Source organism: Podarcis bocagei (genome assembly GCF_964188305.1).
Source record: "Podarcis bocagei genome assembly, chromosome: 13".
In the NCBI taxonomy this organism is placed as follows: domain Eukaryota; kingdom Metazoa; phylum Chordata; class Lepidosauria; order Squamata; family Lacertidae; genus Podarcis; species Podarcis bocagei.
The window spans coordinates 23,413,412-23,431,300 of record NC_138138.1 but is presented as its reverse complement, the minus strand read 5'-3'; the positions used below and the strand labels follow the sequence as shown (position 1 = coordinate 23,431,300).

General features: G+C 46.3%; 2 protein-coding genes across 4 annotated transcripts in view; one reads left to right on the top strand and one right to left on the bottom strand.

Moving 5' to 3' along the window:
* SP6 (Sp6 transcription factor) overlaps positions 1-1,159 on the bottom strand; it is a 99,584-nt gene extending 98,425 nt beyond the window's left edge. The window contains exon 1 of one of the 2 annotated variants that reach the window (XM_081166738.1): positions 789-1,159. The gene's annotated coding sequence lies outside the window, so the exon portion shown is untranslated. The remainder of the gene's footprint in view (positions 1-788) is intronic. The other variant, XM_081166737.1, reaches the window with a different exon arrangement.
* A 435-nt stretch (positions 1,160-1,594) lies between these two features.
* On the top strand, positions 1,595-17,889 carry SP2 (Sp2 transcription factor). 2 transcript variants are annotated; one of them, XM_081166419.1, is made up of 7 exons: positions 1,595-1,718; positions 7,616-7,692; positions 9,964-10,941; positions 12,033-12,348; positions 13,411-13,585; positions 13,882-14,075; positions 15,349-17,889. In XM_081166419.1, exons 2-7 carry the CDS (start codon positions 7,630-7,632, stop codon positions 15,447-15,449), a joined length of 1,827 nt encoding a protein of 608 aa, XP_081022545.1. In that variant the 5' UTR covers positions 1,595-1,718; positions 7,616-7,629; the 3' UTR covers positions 15,450-17,889. The 2 variants fall into 2 exon arrangements, with proteins under 2 accessions (XP_081022545.1, XP_081022546.1); XM_081166420.1 differs by lacking the exon at positions 1,595-1,718 and adding an exon at positions 1,949-2,675.

Here is a 17,889-nt window from a genome sequence, read left to right as displayed (position 1 = left end):
TCTGTTAGCTAGAGATGGTGGGAGTTGTAGTCCCAAAACATCTGGAGGGCCAAGTTTGGCTACCACTGCATTAGGGCAAGTGGGGGCACTGCCCCACCAACTTCAGGCCGCTCCTGCCTGCCTTACATCTAGTCCAGGGTTGGTGTGTGGGGGAGACCCTGCCTGTCAGGTTCCTCCTCCTCAACTCTGTGTTGTTCTTGGAAAACTTAGCAGAATCTGTATTTGCATCAGCCACTAGCCATAGCAATAAAATAAAATGTGCTGAAGAGGTAAAAACTTAACTATAGAAAATACATTTGGGGGGTTCACATCAATAATCAAATAAGAGATCTTATTCTAATTGCCCCCGCTAAAAACCTTGCTGTTTTTGCTGTCACCTGATCATCTTGATCTTCTAAAACAAAGGAGACAGGAGTAGGAATGATTGAGCGACCCACATGGACAATAGTAGAGGAGTGATAACATGAGCCACTGACTCAATACCTCGGGTTAAGTACTTAATTCGTTCCAGAGGTCCGTTCTTAACCTGAAGCACCACTTTAGCTAATGGGGCCTCCTGTTGCCGCCAGAGCACGATTTCTGTTCTCATCCTGAAGCAAAGTTCTTAACCCAAGGTACTATTTCTGTGTTGGCGGAGTCTGTAACCTGAAGCATATGTAACCCGAGGTACCACTGTACTGCCATCTCCACAGGGACATAACCGTTTTTCCAGTGGAAATTTTTGAAATCGACCCTCAACTTAGCAGGCAGGAGCGATGGGGACAAAACTGGACTTCAGCTATTTCTACGTGCCTTTGGTTCTGGCTCCACCTGCTGTCGGGCTCTCTGCCTGCCTGCCTGCCTAATCCATAAATGCTGGTGCCATTTACATGATTTGGAAGACAAGCCGCTGCTGTTGTGGCGGACGCTGTGCGCTACCAAAGGCCGAGGAGTCCCCCGGCCTCCCATTTTCGTTAATCAAAACATAATCAAAATGTCTCCAGCTTCCAAGATGGCAAAGATGAGCTTGGAAACCGTTTGGTTTGCAACTGCTTTAAGTAACAGAAAAAACTGTGTCTCAGTCTTCAGTCGCCGCCTCTCTTCTAGGGCCGCCGCAGCTTCTGCAGGTGCCCCAAATGCAGCCGCCTCTGGTGAGGAGCCAGTTCAGGTATAGAACCCAAACGCTCGTAAAAAGATGTAGCGGAGGAATCACCCCAGTTTTCCTATTGGCCTCCTGTGAAGCCACTCTTCCATCCCTTGGCCAATCAGACTTCCCAAAAAATAAAGCCCACCCATCCTTGATTAAGGCCTCTGTGTGGATGTGTTTCTCTTCTCTCTTTTTCCTCGCGGGTCCTTTGCCTGTCAATCAATCAAGGATAGGCGCAACACTGCTCTCAGCCCCAATTGGCGATTGGGCTAGTCAATTCGTGATTTCACGCCTGCGATTGGGCTCTGAAATGACGTCCGTCCTTGTCAAAGCCGCTCTTTCCCATTGGGTGAGCCCGACGCAGCAGGGGAAGGGCGGCGATTGGCCAGACGCCGTGCCGATCGGGACGGAGGCAGCTACGCAGGCGGACCACCCGCGCTCTGATTGGTCAAACGGCGTAGGGACCGCGCAGGGATTGGTCGCTCGACAGCGGAGTGGGCGGGCCTCATAGGGCGGTGCCCGGGTTGCTGAGGAGGAGGAAGATGGCGCCGTGAGGGGGGTCCCAGCCGCTGCCGCCTCTTTTTTCTATCCGGTGAGTGAGCCCAGCGGGGCGGGCCCGGGGTCGTGAAGAAGTGGGAGGAGAAACCAAGGGATGGGAACGCGGGGGCGTGCGGAGGAAGAGGAGGGGTCTGTGCAGTGGGAGGGGGGCCTTGGAGGGAGGGGGCCGAGAGCGCGAGCGGGACTGAAGCAACTGGGACCGGAAGGGGGCGGGGCTAAGACGAGAGCCCGCCTCCTCGGGGGACCCATAAGAGAGAGGGGGGAATGCAAGGAGTGGGAGAGGGAGATGGGGCTTGGGGTCGTCGTCTGGTTCCTGGGGTCAGAGGGCATGTGGGGAGTGGGAGCAGAGGGGGTTTGTTTGCTTTCCCCCTGGGCTCGGACTTTTAATAGCAACCTGATATCAAGCAGGTGAAGCTGTCTGCAGGTCCTCTGCTTTCATGTTAGCAAAAAAGGTGCCTGTCTCTTGATAAGCTTCTGTATGTTAGGCTGCTCTTGAAGGTACATGAGTGGTAGTGGTGGTAGGTTTACTAGCCTTAACAATGGACAGAAAAGGGGGCCACAGCCAAGGGTATTTAGAAGGTGGGCAGGAGATGGGCAGGGACTGAGCAGGGGGCAGAAGAAGATAAGCACTGGATGCAAAGGTAGCTAGCAAGGGAAAGAGGAGCAGGGCAGGGATAAGTGGTTCAAAGGCAGGCATTGAACTGGGGGGACAAAGTGTACAGGGAGACACGTGGTTATTGGGTGTAAGTGATGGGGGGGTCCTCATACCAAGGGGAAAATAGGTGGGTGAATTGAGTTGGGAGGCATTGGATAGTCATGTAGTAGAAAACAGAATTTGAATGTGACGAAGGAAGTGCAGCAACCGGTGGAAAGGTGCAAAGATAATTTGGTGGCATGGAGAAGGATGGGTCTCATATGTTTGGAAGGGCCTAGGTTGTGCATTCGAAAGAAGGAGGTTGATGGCTGTTAAGTCAAGTAGCACAAGTAAAAGGTAGGTATGAGAGGGTGCTTGAGGGTCGATGTGTTGGTGGCTGACTACTGGGTGCACGTATGGGCATGTGGTTATAGCATACAGGAGTATAGTGTACAGGAGAAAATATGGGTGGCCCAAGAGCAAGAGAGAACATGTGGTCATGGATCCAGGAAGGTATGGAGAGAGGTGGGAATGACATACACGTGGGACAGTCAGTAGTTATAAGAGGGTGGGCACATACTTAAATAATAGTGGGGAAGCAACAGGCATAAACTAGTATGGATTAAAAAGTCCATTGATGTTTTTGAATAAAAGATTGTATGTTTAATTTGTTGTGAGAATTATAATGTGTAAAGACACATTATAATTCTCACAACAAATTAAAAATACAATCTTTAAACAACAGTGCAGCTTAAAATGAAATGAATTCTAACATAAGTAACAAAATATATATAGAGACTTTATTTGCGTAGCCGACAGGCCATAGCATCGAAGGACAAACATCGACAAGAATACATTACAAATATAGATACCATAAAATCTTATGACCTATTAAAAGCTTAGGTAAAAACTGGATTATCATTCATCAATGACCCTCTGTCCCATGGGCGACGGCCTTTTCTCTGGTACATTGTTCCAGGTCAGTTAAGTAAATAGGCCAGCCAAATTGCAAGATTATAAATATTAAATATAACCTCGGAGGGATGGTCAGGACAGGGAGAAAGATAATAATAACCAGATGCAGATAAATTAATAATCTCAATACTTAAAACTTGGCAGAGGTAATAAAATAATAGTAGTAAAACATAATGATAATAAAAATAAGATCCTAGGCGAGGAATCCGGGTGACAACACTAATGTCATTCAGATAGCAGCTCTTAGTCTCATTGCTCTCTCGATAAATTTGGCAACCTTCTCTGTTGTCGAGCTGTTCTGGTCGGCTAGGAGTGAGAACAGTTTGGCTTCACAAGAGTGGCCTGGGATGGCAGATAGGAGCGGTGTGATGGTCTTGTCCCTGAGATCTTTATATAGGGAGCAAGACAAGAGAACGTGTGACACAGTCTCTACGTAGCCAGCTCCACAGGGGCAGAGCCGGTTCTCGAATGAATTTTTTTGATATCTACCTTCAAGAACAGCTGAGGGTAACATATTTAGTCTGGCCAGTGTAAAGGCCCACCATGTGCAACAATTTTAAAGTCTACACTAACTTCTAAAGCTGCACACTGCTTAGGATGGACCATCTTCTCTTTTTTTTTTTTTATAAAATTTTTATTGGTTTTACAAAAATTTTAAAGACAAGCAAACACCTAAAAAGACATACAAACACGTATAATTTCATAACATTTTTTCATAAACTTCTTTTCCGGGACTCCCCCATACCCCCCCTTTCTGCATTCCAATGTCCATAATTTTTTAGCAACTTCTAAACATTCCTTTCCAACCTCTGTCATCTTGATCTTTTCTATAATCTGTTCTTATGTCACTGTATTCCTTTTTTTTCCTGCAAACCTCAACATTCTAACATTCGTCAAGTTTATAATAGTCCTTAAGGTATCTCTTAAATTTTCTCCATTCTTCTTCCGCCGTCTCTTTTCCTTGATCATCTTCTCTCATAGCAACCCACAAATCCATTATGATTGTCACTGGAGGCCTTTATTCTGGTGCTCCTCTCTATCTAAAGTGTGCTGGGTGATGACTGGAGAGAGCCTTTTCCATGATGTTTCCTGACTTTTGGAGCATTCTCCCAAAGGAGGGCTCCTCCTGCCCTGGAGACTTGATTAGGCACCAGGCAAAGGTGTTTGTTTCCCCAGACTTTTAAGAACTGCTGATTTAAGCATTTTAAATTTAGAACCGTTAGATTTTGCTGTTTATTTGAATGAGCAATTGCTGCTATATGATTTATTTATTTATTTCTAGATGTGGTGTTTCTTACTGTTGGTCACCAGTCATCGCCATAAATGCAAGATGTACATTATATAGATAAAGTAATACATTATAAAATAGAATCCATGGATTGTATCCAGTGCTAGTCAGACAAAGGTAAAGGGACCCTTGACCATTCGGTCCAGTCATGGACAACTCTGGGGTTGTGGCGCTCATCTCGCTTTATTGGCCGAGGGAGCCGGCGTACAGCTTCCGGGTCATGTGGCCAGCATGACTAAGCCGCTTCTGGCGAACCAGAGTAGCACACGAAACTCTGTTTACCTTCCCGTCGGAGCGGTGCCTATTTATCTACTTGCACTTTGACGTCCTTTCAAACTGCTAGGTTGGCAGGAGCAGGGACAGAGCAAAAGGAGCTCACCCCGTTGTGGGGATTCGAACTGCCGACCTTCTGATCGGCAAGTCCTAGGCTCTGTGGTTTAACCCACAGCGCCACCCACGGCTAGTCAGACTAGAGCCACTGAAATGAATGACATGACTAATTATTATTTTCAGTGGGTTTACTCGAAGTAGAATTTAGTTGGATACAATCCCATGATACACTCAGACATGCTAAATTATAGAGGCCCCTAGGTATACTGAAGGTATGCCTTTTCCTCCCCCCCCCCCAGTCCCATATATAGTATCTATCCTCCCTGTTCATTTTTTATTTAGTCAGTTGAGACACATAAAAAGTACACTGTAATAAATTGGTTAGTCTCTATGATGCTATAGGACTTGTGTTTGATACAGAAGTACCCATTTGAATTCACTGGGACTTGCTTCTGTGCCACCACAGTTAGGATCCCCCTCCCCAACCACTTTAGACTAAGCATTCCCAGGTCCTCAATCCTTTCCTTGTGCCTTTTTAGAGTCCATTTCCCACTCTTGTGTCTGCTAGCACAACATGCTCTAAAATTGTACTCCTTACTATGCGATGTGGGATGGTGCAAGGAGAATCTTGAGAATCCTACCAATTGAAATAAGTGGTTTTGTGGGTTCCTGGCAACTGGGGTTTTTTTTAAGAGTCTGAGCACTAGTTACTATGTACAAATACTGATTTCACACACTTGTTAGTTATTCCAGTGGAATGAGGGGAACCAGCTCAAAGAACTGCCATTTCCCACCCACCCCCAATATAAGTGCTTTATGCAGTATACACACTAGACTTTCTGGGGGATGCCAGTCTTTCGTCTGGGGGAGCTCAAAATTAGCTATTGAAAATTTGGGGGTATTTCCCATAAGTATGGACCCCTTCTGCACCTAGGAAGCGGATTCAGTGGTGACTTGGCTCAGAGCCTGCTAGTTCAATTTTTTTATTGCTTTTTCTGTCTGAAAGTGGGAGGGGGGCATCCACATCTTTGTGGCGCTCAAAGAGGAGCTTTTTACATCTGCTGACCCGTGCTATTTCCATAGCCTAGTCAGAACAAAGAGTAAAAAAGGACTGTTGCCATGATCTTGCATTGAAATATAATGTTGTGTGCCCTATTTCAGTCCGTCAAACACTTTTTGTGTTTGTTCTCCACTAACTTCAGTGATTTCTTAGGCTCTGACTTGGGGTTGGTAGCTTTTGCTCATAGGTAAGTAGCAGACATGTTAATCCTGGCCATGTATCATTTAAATCAGAATTCAGGTTGAAAGCCTAACCTCACTTGCCTGGAAGTAATTCCCATTGAATTCAGTAGGACTTCTGAATAGGCATGGTTAAGGTTGCACTTTCTTCACCACCGTCATGCTTTCCTATATAAAAATCTGTTCACTTTCACTCAGTATGATGCAAACAAAATCCCACCTCCCCACCAGCAAGACTCGCGATATACTTTCCTACGCAGCTGCTAGCTACTCATTGCCCCACATGGTGCAAACTAAACAGCAGAAGTTTAAAGCAGGCAAGAGAGCAACCACCTCCTGCAGAAAAAAGAGGGGTGTGTGGTTATTTTAACCATTCACTGGGAGTCTAGTCCATGTCAGCTTGCTCTGCTCTTGTTTATTTGTGTTTGAGACTAGGGTGGATGCTACTTTATCCATGGCTACCATGCCAGAGGTGCCAACTTGAATAAAATATTGTGGGGGCCCAGGTAAGCCCCACCCCACATAATCGATCACATGACACAGTGCACACACCCCATTTGAATGGAAATGCCCATCAACTTTGTGGGGGCATGGCCCCCTCAAATATATTATTGTGGGGGCTGAAGCCCCCACGGCCCTAGGGGTTGGCTCCTATGCCATGTGGAAACCATTTCAAGACTTTCATCAAGACTTTTGATTGAGTGTACCCTGTAAGAGATGTCTGGTCTCTTGGGCATTGGTCACTTTTTGAAATGCTAAACATGCATTCAGAGCAGGGGTCAGCAAACTTTTTCAGCAGGGGGCCGGTCCACTGTCCCTCAGACCTTGTGGGGGGCCGGACTATATTTTGGGGGGAAATAATGAACAAATTCCTATGCCCCACAAATAACCCCGAGATACATTTTAAATAAAAGCACACATTCTACTCATGTAAAAACACCAGGCAGGCCTCACAATTAACCCAGAGATGCATTTTAAATAAAAGGACACATTCTACTCATGTTAAAACATGCTGATTCCCAGACCATCCGTGGGCAGATTAAGAAGGCGATTGGGCCGGATCTGGCCCCCAGGCCTTAGTTGGCTACCCATGATTTAGAGGAAGTCATTACACCAAGGGTATGGAACCTAAGCCCCTACAGATGTTGCTGGACTACCAGCTCCCATCATCCTTCACTACCAATATATGGAGGACCACCAATTCCCCACCTGTGCTTTACATGGACTCTTTGACTGATGTGGTTCCCAGGAGGTCTCCCACCCAGACACAGACCAGAGGCAGACCCTGCTTAGCTACTGCAAGGTAGTGCATTCCTGTGCCTTCAGACCATACCTTAGCCCTGTGATCAAGAGATTTAAATATGCTTTAAAAAATGAAAATAATCCGAAGGCTCTGATTTTTTGTGGATATTGCCATTGTGGATGCAGGCCTCAGTAAACAGTTAGCCATCTTTCCTTCTTGCAGATACAGAGGACAGTATGGCTGCCACTGCTGCTGTCAGTCCCAGCGAATACTTGCAGCCTGCTGCTTCTACAGCTCAGGTAGGTCTTTAAGATGTTTGTGGCTTAGTGGTGTTGCTGCATGAGGAAACGATGAATGCTGGTTCCAGTTACAGGACAGCAATTCTTGTGTGGTAGGGTCCTGGGCTGTAAGTAAAGAAAGGCATTGGCTGACCGGCTTTTGTAGAACTGAAGCTCAAAGCAGATTATTCACGCTGCAAAGAAAGCCTAGCTGACAGTCAAGTCCTCCCAGGTTTCCTTGATCTTGCATGTTCAAAAAAGCATGTGGGATATTACTGCTTCAGAATTCAGGTGGCAAATGCTATGTTTTAATGCTCTCCCATGTGAAAGTGGTTTCTGTGTAGAAAACATGTCGGAGAAAAGGCTATGTCAGAATGCTCTCCTCTTTGTATAAGCAGGAATTCCCCCACCTGTCATTCTGAAGCAGTCCCAATTTGGCTATTCCATGTTTTCCATTCTAAATGTGTCATTGGTCCCAATACATGTTTAATGCATACCCACCCTTCAGATTGGGTTGGATGCCCTATATAAATATTCCTTGGGTCAAGTAAGCACCATTACTGAACATTTGGTTGATGAGCTATTAACTAACGGATGTGCTTTTCCCAAAGCCTTTGCTCCTGGCAACCCTTTCCTTCCCAGATGATATCGTCTGCTTTAGCAAAAAAATGAAGCAGAGAAAGGGATTTACATTCTATACGTCCCCTGGCCCTGATCAAAGAAATGAGAGGGCAGGTACACCACAGGGATTCGGGATCCTATGTGAAAGAGATAATTATTTCATTGGTTTCCTGAACTCCCAGAGCACTGGGAGCCCAGAGCCACCCACTCAAAACACACAAAGGAGGTGGCCTGAAAAAAGCGTGCGCTGCTGTGATTTCCTGTAGAAGTTAGAAAGGCCTTTTAAACTTGGACCTTTTTTAGTGTTTTTTTGTTTTTGGTTTTTTTACAAATCTAAGTTTAAGAAGTCTTTCTAGCAGCTGTGGCAATGGCACAGGCATTCACCTGACCACCTCACCCAGATTGCCTGGCTCTGAGAGAGACAGCAAGCTTCTGGCAGCTGCCGTGATTACTCTTTGTGGGGTGCTACCGATCATACAGATCCATCATTGCCATGTGGCTTTTCTCCACTGTTAGCAGTGGCATGAAGGAGACCTCATGCCACTTTCTAACCCATGTGGCAAGCAGGGGTATAAACTTTAATAAAACATTGAGGGGGCAAGTAAGGCCTGCCCCATATAATTAATCACAAGACACAACACACACACCATTTGCATGGCAATGGCCATCAACTGGGGGGGGCAGCCCCATCAAATATTTTATGGGGGGCACTGAAGGGACCTTGACCCTTAGGAGTTGGCTCCTATGGTGGCAAGCTACTGTATAAGTACAACTGGGCGGGGGGCACCTGCCATGTAATTTCAGTTTCGGGTGACTTCTTTCTTGCTTGATGTTTGTGTAAAGTTGGCCTGAGAGAAGCATTTTAGGTGCAGAATGAACAGGAGCATAGATACTCTCTTTGAAGCGCAGTTAATGTTCTGATTCCAGCCCTCTTCCTTTGTGTGAATGTTTCAGGAATCTCTTTTGTTTCCTCGCCATCATCAAAGAGCATCTCTGTTTGCACTATAGGAAGCAGAGGTCTCTGAAAACTCCAGAATATCCCCTGACCCGTTTTCTCTTGGCGACGGAGAGAAATCAGCATTTATATGCTCTTGTTCTTCAAATGTGTGTGAGAGCAGTATTGAGGCCAATGCTCCTCAAAAACCCCACAAAAGCTTCTGGTGTTATTCATATACAGCAGGAAATGAAAACTTTGTTCTTTTTTTGGAAACGTTATAATGAGGAGCAAGGCATGGCTATATCTTAGCTTCCATTTGGGCCTCATGAAGCCTTAATAGAAAGCAGAGGACAGGAAAATGCCTGCAGTCAATTTATCCGCAATCAAGAGACAGGGGAAGTCTGCCTGCAATGTGGAGATGACACTGACTTAACTTTATAGGACTGTTGGATTTTGAGACTATGTAGGTGGAGCACCTTAGGCACTCAAGAGTGCAATATATTGTTATTCTTAGAAACTACACTAGATTGTTGAAGTCAAATTCAGTGGTGAGATCTGCTTATTTGAGAATGTGATACTGTGCACCCTTAGAACGAAAGCCCCATATCTTAGTCGTGGAAATTAAGATACTGCTCACACATTGGGCTTCCTTCCTTTCCAGCTACGCTGTGCTGAATCTGAAACAACCTGTTTGTTGCCAGCCTACCTGTAACACAACTCTTCTGTTCCTGTAGGATTCTCAGCCATCTCCACTAGCCCTGCTTGCAGCCACATGTAGCAAAATCGGTCCTCCAGCTGTAGAAGCAGCAGTTGCCTCTCCTGCCCCTCCTCAGCCTGCTCCTCGGAAACTGGTGCCCATCAAGCCTGCTCCCCTCCCGCTGAGCTCCAGCAAGAACAGCATTGGGATTTTGTCATCCAAAGGGAACCTCTTCCAAATCCAGGGGTCTCAGCTCGGGACATCCTATCCCGGCGGGCAATTGGTGTTCACTATCCAGAACCCAACTGTGATCAACAAAGGGGCCCGCTCACCTGCCAACATCCAGTACCAGGCGGTTCCGCAGATCCAGACGACATCAGGGCAGACCATTCAAGTACAGCAGAACTTGGGCAACCAGATACAGATTATTCCCAGTACCATCACCCCTTCTTCCTCTTCCTCGTCAGCATCCTCCTCCTCCTCCTCCTCAACTCATAAGCCTGTGCCAATCAAACCTGCGCCCGCTCATAAGACCCCACCAACAGCTGTCCATAACGCAAGCAACGTGGTCAAGTTAACTGGCACCAGCGGCAACGTCACTCTTACCCTGCCAGTGAGCAACCTGGTGAGTGCCGGGGACACCAGTGCTCAAACTCAGATCGTCCCAGACAGCCCCTCCAAACCGAGCAAAAAGGCCCGGAAGAAGGTGGTGTCCTCACCCCAGGCAGCTGCGATGGCTGTGACAGAGCAAGTGGAGACGGTCTTGATAGAAACGACGGCCGACAACATCATCCAAGCAGGGAACAACCTGTTGATTGTGCAGAGCCCGGGATCTGGGCAGCCAGCAATGGTCCAACAGGTGCAAGTGGTCCAACCCAAACAGGAGCAGCAGGTGGTGCAGATTCCACAGCAGGCTCTGCGCGTGGTCCAGGCAGCCTCGGCCACTCTTCCAACCGTTCCTCAGAAATCCCCGCAGAACTTCCAGATCCAGACAACTGAGCCAATTCCCACTCAGGTATTTGGGGTTTTCAGTTGCAGGTCAAGAATGCCTGGAATTATGGGGTGAAATTGGGGCTAGGGTGGGAGGAATTCCAATCTTCTAAGCGTAGTAAAGTACATACCCAATGGATTATTTGCTCATTTGAGTGTGTCTGTATGCACGTGCACACACACACATAATGCATGCATATAAAATGTAGGGAGTCCATTTTCTCAACCAAAATATAAAAAATGCTAAGGTTATGTGCAAATTATTTAGCAAGCGGTCTGATCCAGTAATTTTCAGTCCTTGTGAAAATCATATTTCTGTAGTGGGGCCTGCAGTGCTTGGAGGTAATTGCTGTCCCCCACCCCCCAACATCCCCAGACACGGGTACTAAGCTCTGGTTCCCTCACCTCACCTCAGTAGCTTTATTTGGATCTAGATCTGTTGGTTATTTTTTCACTTCTAAACTGCCCCATCTCTACAGATCCTGACAACATGAAAATAAAATGTCTACTATCACCAAACCTCTTAAATCACATTTAATTTGTTTTGATTTATTTTATTTTACTTATTTATAGAATTTCATCTTCCTGCACTCAGTGTGGCTTACAAATAATTAATATATATATTTTTATAAAGCATCCTAAACATTTTTTTTACTGCAACCAGGAGGCCAAGAAAATTAGTGAGGGTTGCATTTCTGTCGTGCCATTTAGCATGTTAAACCTTTTAGTAGTAGTAGTGGTAGCTTTGGAGCCAGACTTGTTGTTCAGGATTTTTAAAAAATTAAGTTATCTGGCGATATTAATGTCTATATTGCAATAAAGTGAAAAAACTACATTTTTATTTAAATTGCCAAAAGTAGAATGGTGACAAATGTATAAGAGAGTACGCTTGGCATAAGGAATTATCACAGTGATAGGGATAAGGTATAATATAGAGAGGTGGGGAGCCCATGTTCATTATGATCAAGGTATCTACATTAATGCAGGGATAGAAAATGTGTCTGTATTAAGAAAGTGTTATGTAATCTACAATAAAGCTATAAAAGGGTAATGGGAGACCACCAGAATGGGAAGCTGCAGACTGCACGCTTTTTCCTTTTTGTGTCATTTATTTAGGTCTATTTCAAGACGCCTTCCGGTGAGCTGCAGACAGTGCTTCTGCAGGAAGCCCCAGGTGTAACTGTGGCACCTTCTTCCACTGCCTCCTCCGCCACTTCCTGCAGCAGTCCTGCACCCCGCAGCTCCCAGACAGGAGGAAGTACCAAAAAGACAGGGGCTCGCAAAGAGCGCGCCCTGCCAAAGATCGCCCCTGCCGGAGGCATCATCAGTCTCAATGCCGCTCAGCTTGCTGCTGCTGCTCAGGCAATGCAGACCATCAGCATCAATGGGGTGCAAGTTCAAGGCGTTCCTGTCACCATCACCAACACAGGAGGTAGTGTATGTGATATGTAATGATCCTGCGATGAGCAGCATATCCAGATGGATATAGCTTTCCTGGAGGGATATGTGTTGTGTGTGTGTTTTTTAAAGGTTTGGGACAACACCTGGGAAACATGGAGAGAAACGGCATAGAGACAAGAGAGACTAGGACAGCCATAGAACAAAACCAAATTTAAGTGGAATTAATTTCTGAGTACACTTGCTTTAGGATTGGGTTGCTTAAACGATGTCTCTCTTGTGCCCTGCAAATCTTGTTGCACATAGTTTACGGCACATATAAAAGTTGATATGGTAGGCAATAAAACCCTTACTGCTTGAGGTCCCTGTTTCAAGCTTCTTTTCATAATTATCTTCCTGGGTAGGAGGTGCAAGCTTGGGATTGTATTGACCTACTTACCCGGAATGAGGACAAGTTGCCAAATGGATGCAGGAGAATGGCTACTTCTGATGGCTAAAGCAGCCCCAAAATGTAGTGGCAGTGCTGTTATGCTCAAGAGTGCCGGAGGATCTTCTGGCTTTTGTAAGGCATCCTTATGCTATCTCAATTGCATGCGTGGTGTGTCCTTGCACATACACCTATAATAGCACCACAGCACCCTTTCTGCTTTTGTACACTTGCTGACTGGGGAAATAAGGAGTCAGGCAACACTTATTACTTCTGCTTCTCTGAGACGGAAAAGGTTATGAGAGGCTTGGTGTTCATAATACGGCAAGATGTCAGAGGAAGCAGTGGGATGTGGGGAGCAGGTAGGGCTGTGAAGGAGAACTCCAGCGAGAACTAAAACCAGGGGCGATAGAGCTGATAAGGCTGGGGAGAACCTTGGTGCCCAGTCCTAGACAGGAACGAAATCCTGGCATTCAGAACCCTGGATAGTTCTTCAAGCCCAGTGCAGTACTGACATGTAGAAAGGCAAGGGAGAAAAGTTGCAATGAGGGGCCTGTGAAATCTTGGCCTAACTTTCTATGGAGCTTTAGTGGAGTAACTGTACCTCCCCCACTGAATCTGGGCATATTTTAGTATTGGACTAAGCTTCATCCATCCCTCTTCCTGCAGGCCAGCAACAGCTGACGGTGCAAAATGTCTCTGGCAACAACCTGACCATCAGTGGACTGAGCCCCACCCAGATTCAGCTGCAGATGGAGCAAGCACTCCTGGGGGACCTACAGCCTGGGGAGAAGAGACGGCGGATGGCTTGCACTTGCCCCAATTGCAAGGATGGGGAAAAGAGGTAAGGGAAGAAGCCCCTAGTCCTCTCAACAGATTGCTGCTCTGGCAACAAATATTTCTGTTCCTGAGTTAGGATTTGGGTGGCAGCAACAGAGTGGAGATTATTTCCAGAGGAGCAGCTGGGTTACTACTTGGTACCAGTTAGCAGTGTTGCTGCTACTTAAGTCATCCTTGGAGAGCTAGTAATCTGATCTGTGAGGTTTCACCAGGGCACTCTGCTTTGAAGTCAAGTGTTCCCAGGTCTTCACACACAAGTTAGACCACGCACAGTTTCTCACCCCTTTTATTTCCCTCCAGGCTGGGGGATCAGGGGAAGAAGAGGCACATCTGCCACGTGCCTGAATGTGGCAAGACCTTCCGCAAGACCTCCCTGCTCCGGGCCCACGTGCGCCTGCACACAGGCGAGCGCCCTTTCGTCTGCAACTGGGTCTTTTGCGGGAAGCGATTCACGCGAAGTGACGAGCTACAGCGGCATGCCCGGACGCATACAGGTGGGTTGTCTCCTCTCTGCTTCTCTCCCACCTGCACCCCTGCTCTTTGAGTCGTATAACACTAATGGATAGGAAAAGCATTTTATAAATCCTAATTACTCTGGCATCTTCTCTGAGTCATCTGTATGACAACCATGTAAGGCAGGCATGGCCAAACTTGGCCCTCCAGCTGTTTTGGGACTACAGTTCCTATCACCCCTGACCACTGGTCCTGTTAGCTAGGGATGATGGGAGTTGTGGTCCCAAAACATCTGGGCGGCCAGATTTGGCCATGCCTGATGTAAGGCAAACCTATGAGGCTGCTGTCGTTTCACAGATGGAGAGCTAAGACTTGAGAGGCAGTGGCCTAGCTCCTGCTCTGACGGTGAGCCTGTCTTTGGGCTGTACTATTGCAGGGTGGGGGGTTGCTCACATGTTTAAAAGCTTCCTCATACAGAAATTAATTCCTCCGTATAGAAAATTAGATCTAATGGAGAAGTATTCTAGTCTAGCTTTCCCCAAACCCACTTGTTTTCTGTGGGCTGGAACTTTATATGGAAAAGTGTTGAGTTATATGTGTCCCCACCCGCAGGCTGGAGTGGTGTAGCTCAGAGATGAGAGTTTACTTCCTTGGAAAGGACTAAGCTAGATTCTTGCTGGAGGCCACCCAATGAGAGACTCCTGGCCTCACAGGTTGTGGTTATAACTACCCTACGCCAATTCTTCTCTAAAGCAACTGCCTCTGCGCTCACCCAAGCCTTGAACATGTTGCTGTTCAAGCATAGCTGCTGGCACCATAACTATTGCACAGCTACAGTGGCCGTACGGTGGCTGCTACAAGTGCGGTGGAGATTTGGGGCTCAGTATGTTGTTGGATTAAAACTCCCATCATCCCTGACTGTTAGCCATGCTGGTTGGAGCTGCGGGGAGATGGAGTCCAGTAAGGAGAACCACAGGCTCCCCACAACCCTAATGTAAATATCTGTTATAAGCTTTGCTTAAAGAAGGTACCCCAAACAGCAGGCTGAGACTCCTGTATGCTCCCTGTAGCATGCAGGACATGCTGAAGGCGATAAGCCATTCTTGTTATGAATGTCTGTATATGTGGTTTTCATTTACTTATAAAAGCTAATAGCTTCATTCATTTTTCTGAAACCTTTTAAAAAATCAGTCCATCCAAGCCAAGTTCCTATCACCACATCTTGTGTCAGTAAATCCCACCAGTTAATTTACACGTTTGTGTGAACTTGTATCGCGCATGCCAACGTCGCTCTCGTTTCCTTCCTTTCGGCAGGCGACAAGCGTTTTGAGTGTGCCCAGTGCCAAAAGCGCTTCATTAGAAGCGACCACCTGACAAAGCACTATAAAACTCACCTGGTCACCAAGAACTTGTAGGGCTGGGTGCAATCGGAAAAGGAAAGGGAGCAGTGTGGGTGCTGGCGACCCTTTGCCACGAAGGAAGGTCTCTGCGAAAGGACAGCGACATGCCCAAGCAACCCTCCTGACTGGGGCAACATCTGCACAAAGAAGGGAGTAACAGCCGCTGTTCTTTCCATCGGATGACCTCCTTGCACACTCTGTCAGAACCTCTTGGAAGGTGCATCAGACTCTGTGGTTTCAGTCTGGGATGAAGGAGAATCAATGTCGCTTCCAAGCGAATTGGCTAAATATCAGCACAAAGCCCAGTAGCGGGCAGGGAAGGGGTGGGGGAGGAGTTAGCAAGGCAAAGCGCATCCACCCAGTGGCCTGAGGAGCCCACCAAGCGAATGCCCTGCTCCGCCGCACCAAAGGGCCTCCTTGTGTGTTTGATAGTAGCACCAGCGAAACTATACCCCACTTGTAATCTTGATTCCCTCTTCCCGCCCACCTCTATGTGCTTGTGAAGCTTTTGAATGGTGGGCAGGGAAGCCGCCCAAAATGGGACTCTCTCTGCACCCCCAGCACATTCCTACTTTATATTTAAAATTATAAATATCTATAAATATATATCTATATCTATATTAAAAAAAAGAAACCTCCTTAGGAAGCCCCCTGTTTTTTCTACGGAGAAGGTTGCCTTATATTTTCCTCCAAATTATGTATTGTGAGTTGTTTTTTTAATTTAATGATTCCTCCTTTTTTAAAAGAAAGTCTCACTCCAAGGAAGGATTCAGGCACAGACCCAAGCCCCTGTGCTAAGGCAAGAGCTCTGCACCCAGGCCTGTGAACTAGGGGAGTGGGGTGCTCTTGTGTGTACACACGGAGCTTTCTATGGTGTGCAAGCAGCAGCACTTTGCTCAGGAGAGTGGAGAAAATATTATGTGTGAATGGGATCCCTTGTTTGTTTGTAGCAGAACTGATGGGTCAGAGCCATGTGCCCTGATCCAGACAGCCACGAGGGCAGCAGAAATCTGCTCTTAACACATGCGAGGCATTTGGCAAACCCTGTGGTGTATAGCATGCAGTACAGCACTGAACGAATGATGCAGCTCCATGTGTGGAAACAGATTGTTTTTAATGCATTGGAGTGATGGGCTGCAACCCAGTGGGAGGTTGCAGACTGCCGAGCCCTATTGAAGTGAGCTAATTATTTGTGTGCCGAAATGCAAGCATTGTTTTTCCAGAACTGAAGGGTGTTCGCTCTCCTCTCTCCCTCCCACTCACCTTATGTTCCATCATATTTCTTTCCAGAAAACTAGTGTTTCCTCCCGCTTTTTTTTCTAAAACAGAAGTCCGATACAGCCCCTTTTGTGTATTATAGTGTATATTGTATCATAGACTATATATTGCGTTATGTGTTTCCTACATGTTTCAGAAGCATACGGCTTGTTATTTTTGAGCTTTTAAATTAAACAAAAAAATCCACTTTATTTTTTAGTTGTAACGGCTTGAAGTATGTTTTTCTTTAAGTGGCAATTCCTTGCTGTTGTTTTTAATCAATGCTATGAAATTCGGCTGGCCAGTGTGACGCCAGCCCAGAAGGGGAGGAGTTTGGGGGGGGGGAGAAAAATCACATTTCTTGATAAATCCAATCGTTGGAAGCAAATCCAGCCACAGTTTGGGAACAAAGGATCGTTTTGCTTTGCTGCATTTTAAAGAATGAAAGAGCAAGCACATTTAGGTGGTTTGCTGAGGTATAAAGAGATTCTAGAGAGGTGTTTTGAGACTATATGCAGGTGGTCGCAAGGGCAGCTCCAGACTTTGTTGACAGTTTAGTTTACAATGCAAAAGCAAAACTTAGTTAGCCAGGATGTACATTTTGAATTTAAGTTTTCTCTCTTTCTTACCATCCCTTTGTGTACAGCATTAACAACATTCACAGGTAAGCTTTATTAATTTCATGTATTGGTATGGCCTGTGGCTGGTGTATACGTTCCACAGGAACACACAGTGCTGATGTATTCAAAATGTTGAGCATGTTGTTGTTGGACTTTGCACACAGTAGCGGCAGGGTAAGTCATCATGGGACTCCCATTTCAGGCTATCCCCTGCCTATAAAACAAGCCTTAGACTGCAGGGCAGGCAAGGCAAACTTGCTTATACTTTGTGGATTCTTTCAGAGGCTCAAGCCAGCAGGAAATTCTATGGCATACGTCTCACTGAAATGAACAGAAAGTATATTTCAGTGGGGCTTGTACAGAACTTCCCAATGGATTGTACGCTCTAGTTAGCTGTCAGGAAGCCAACTAATCTTCCAGTGTGTGGGCTCAGAATATACATAATTCTTCCCACCAACCTGAACCTCCGTCCTGTTGCCCTCAAAGTCTTGCACATCAAGGCCTTTCCACCAACTTGGGAAAATAACCGTTTTGAGAGGTAGTCAGGAAAGAGAAATAAATGAACCCATGCTGTTACA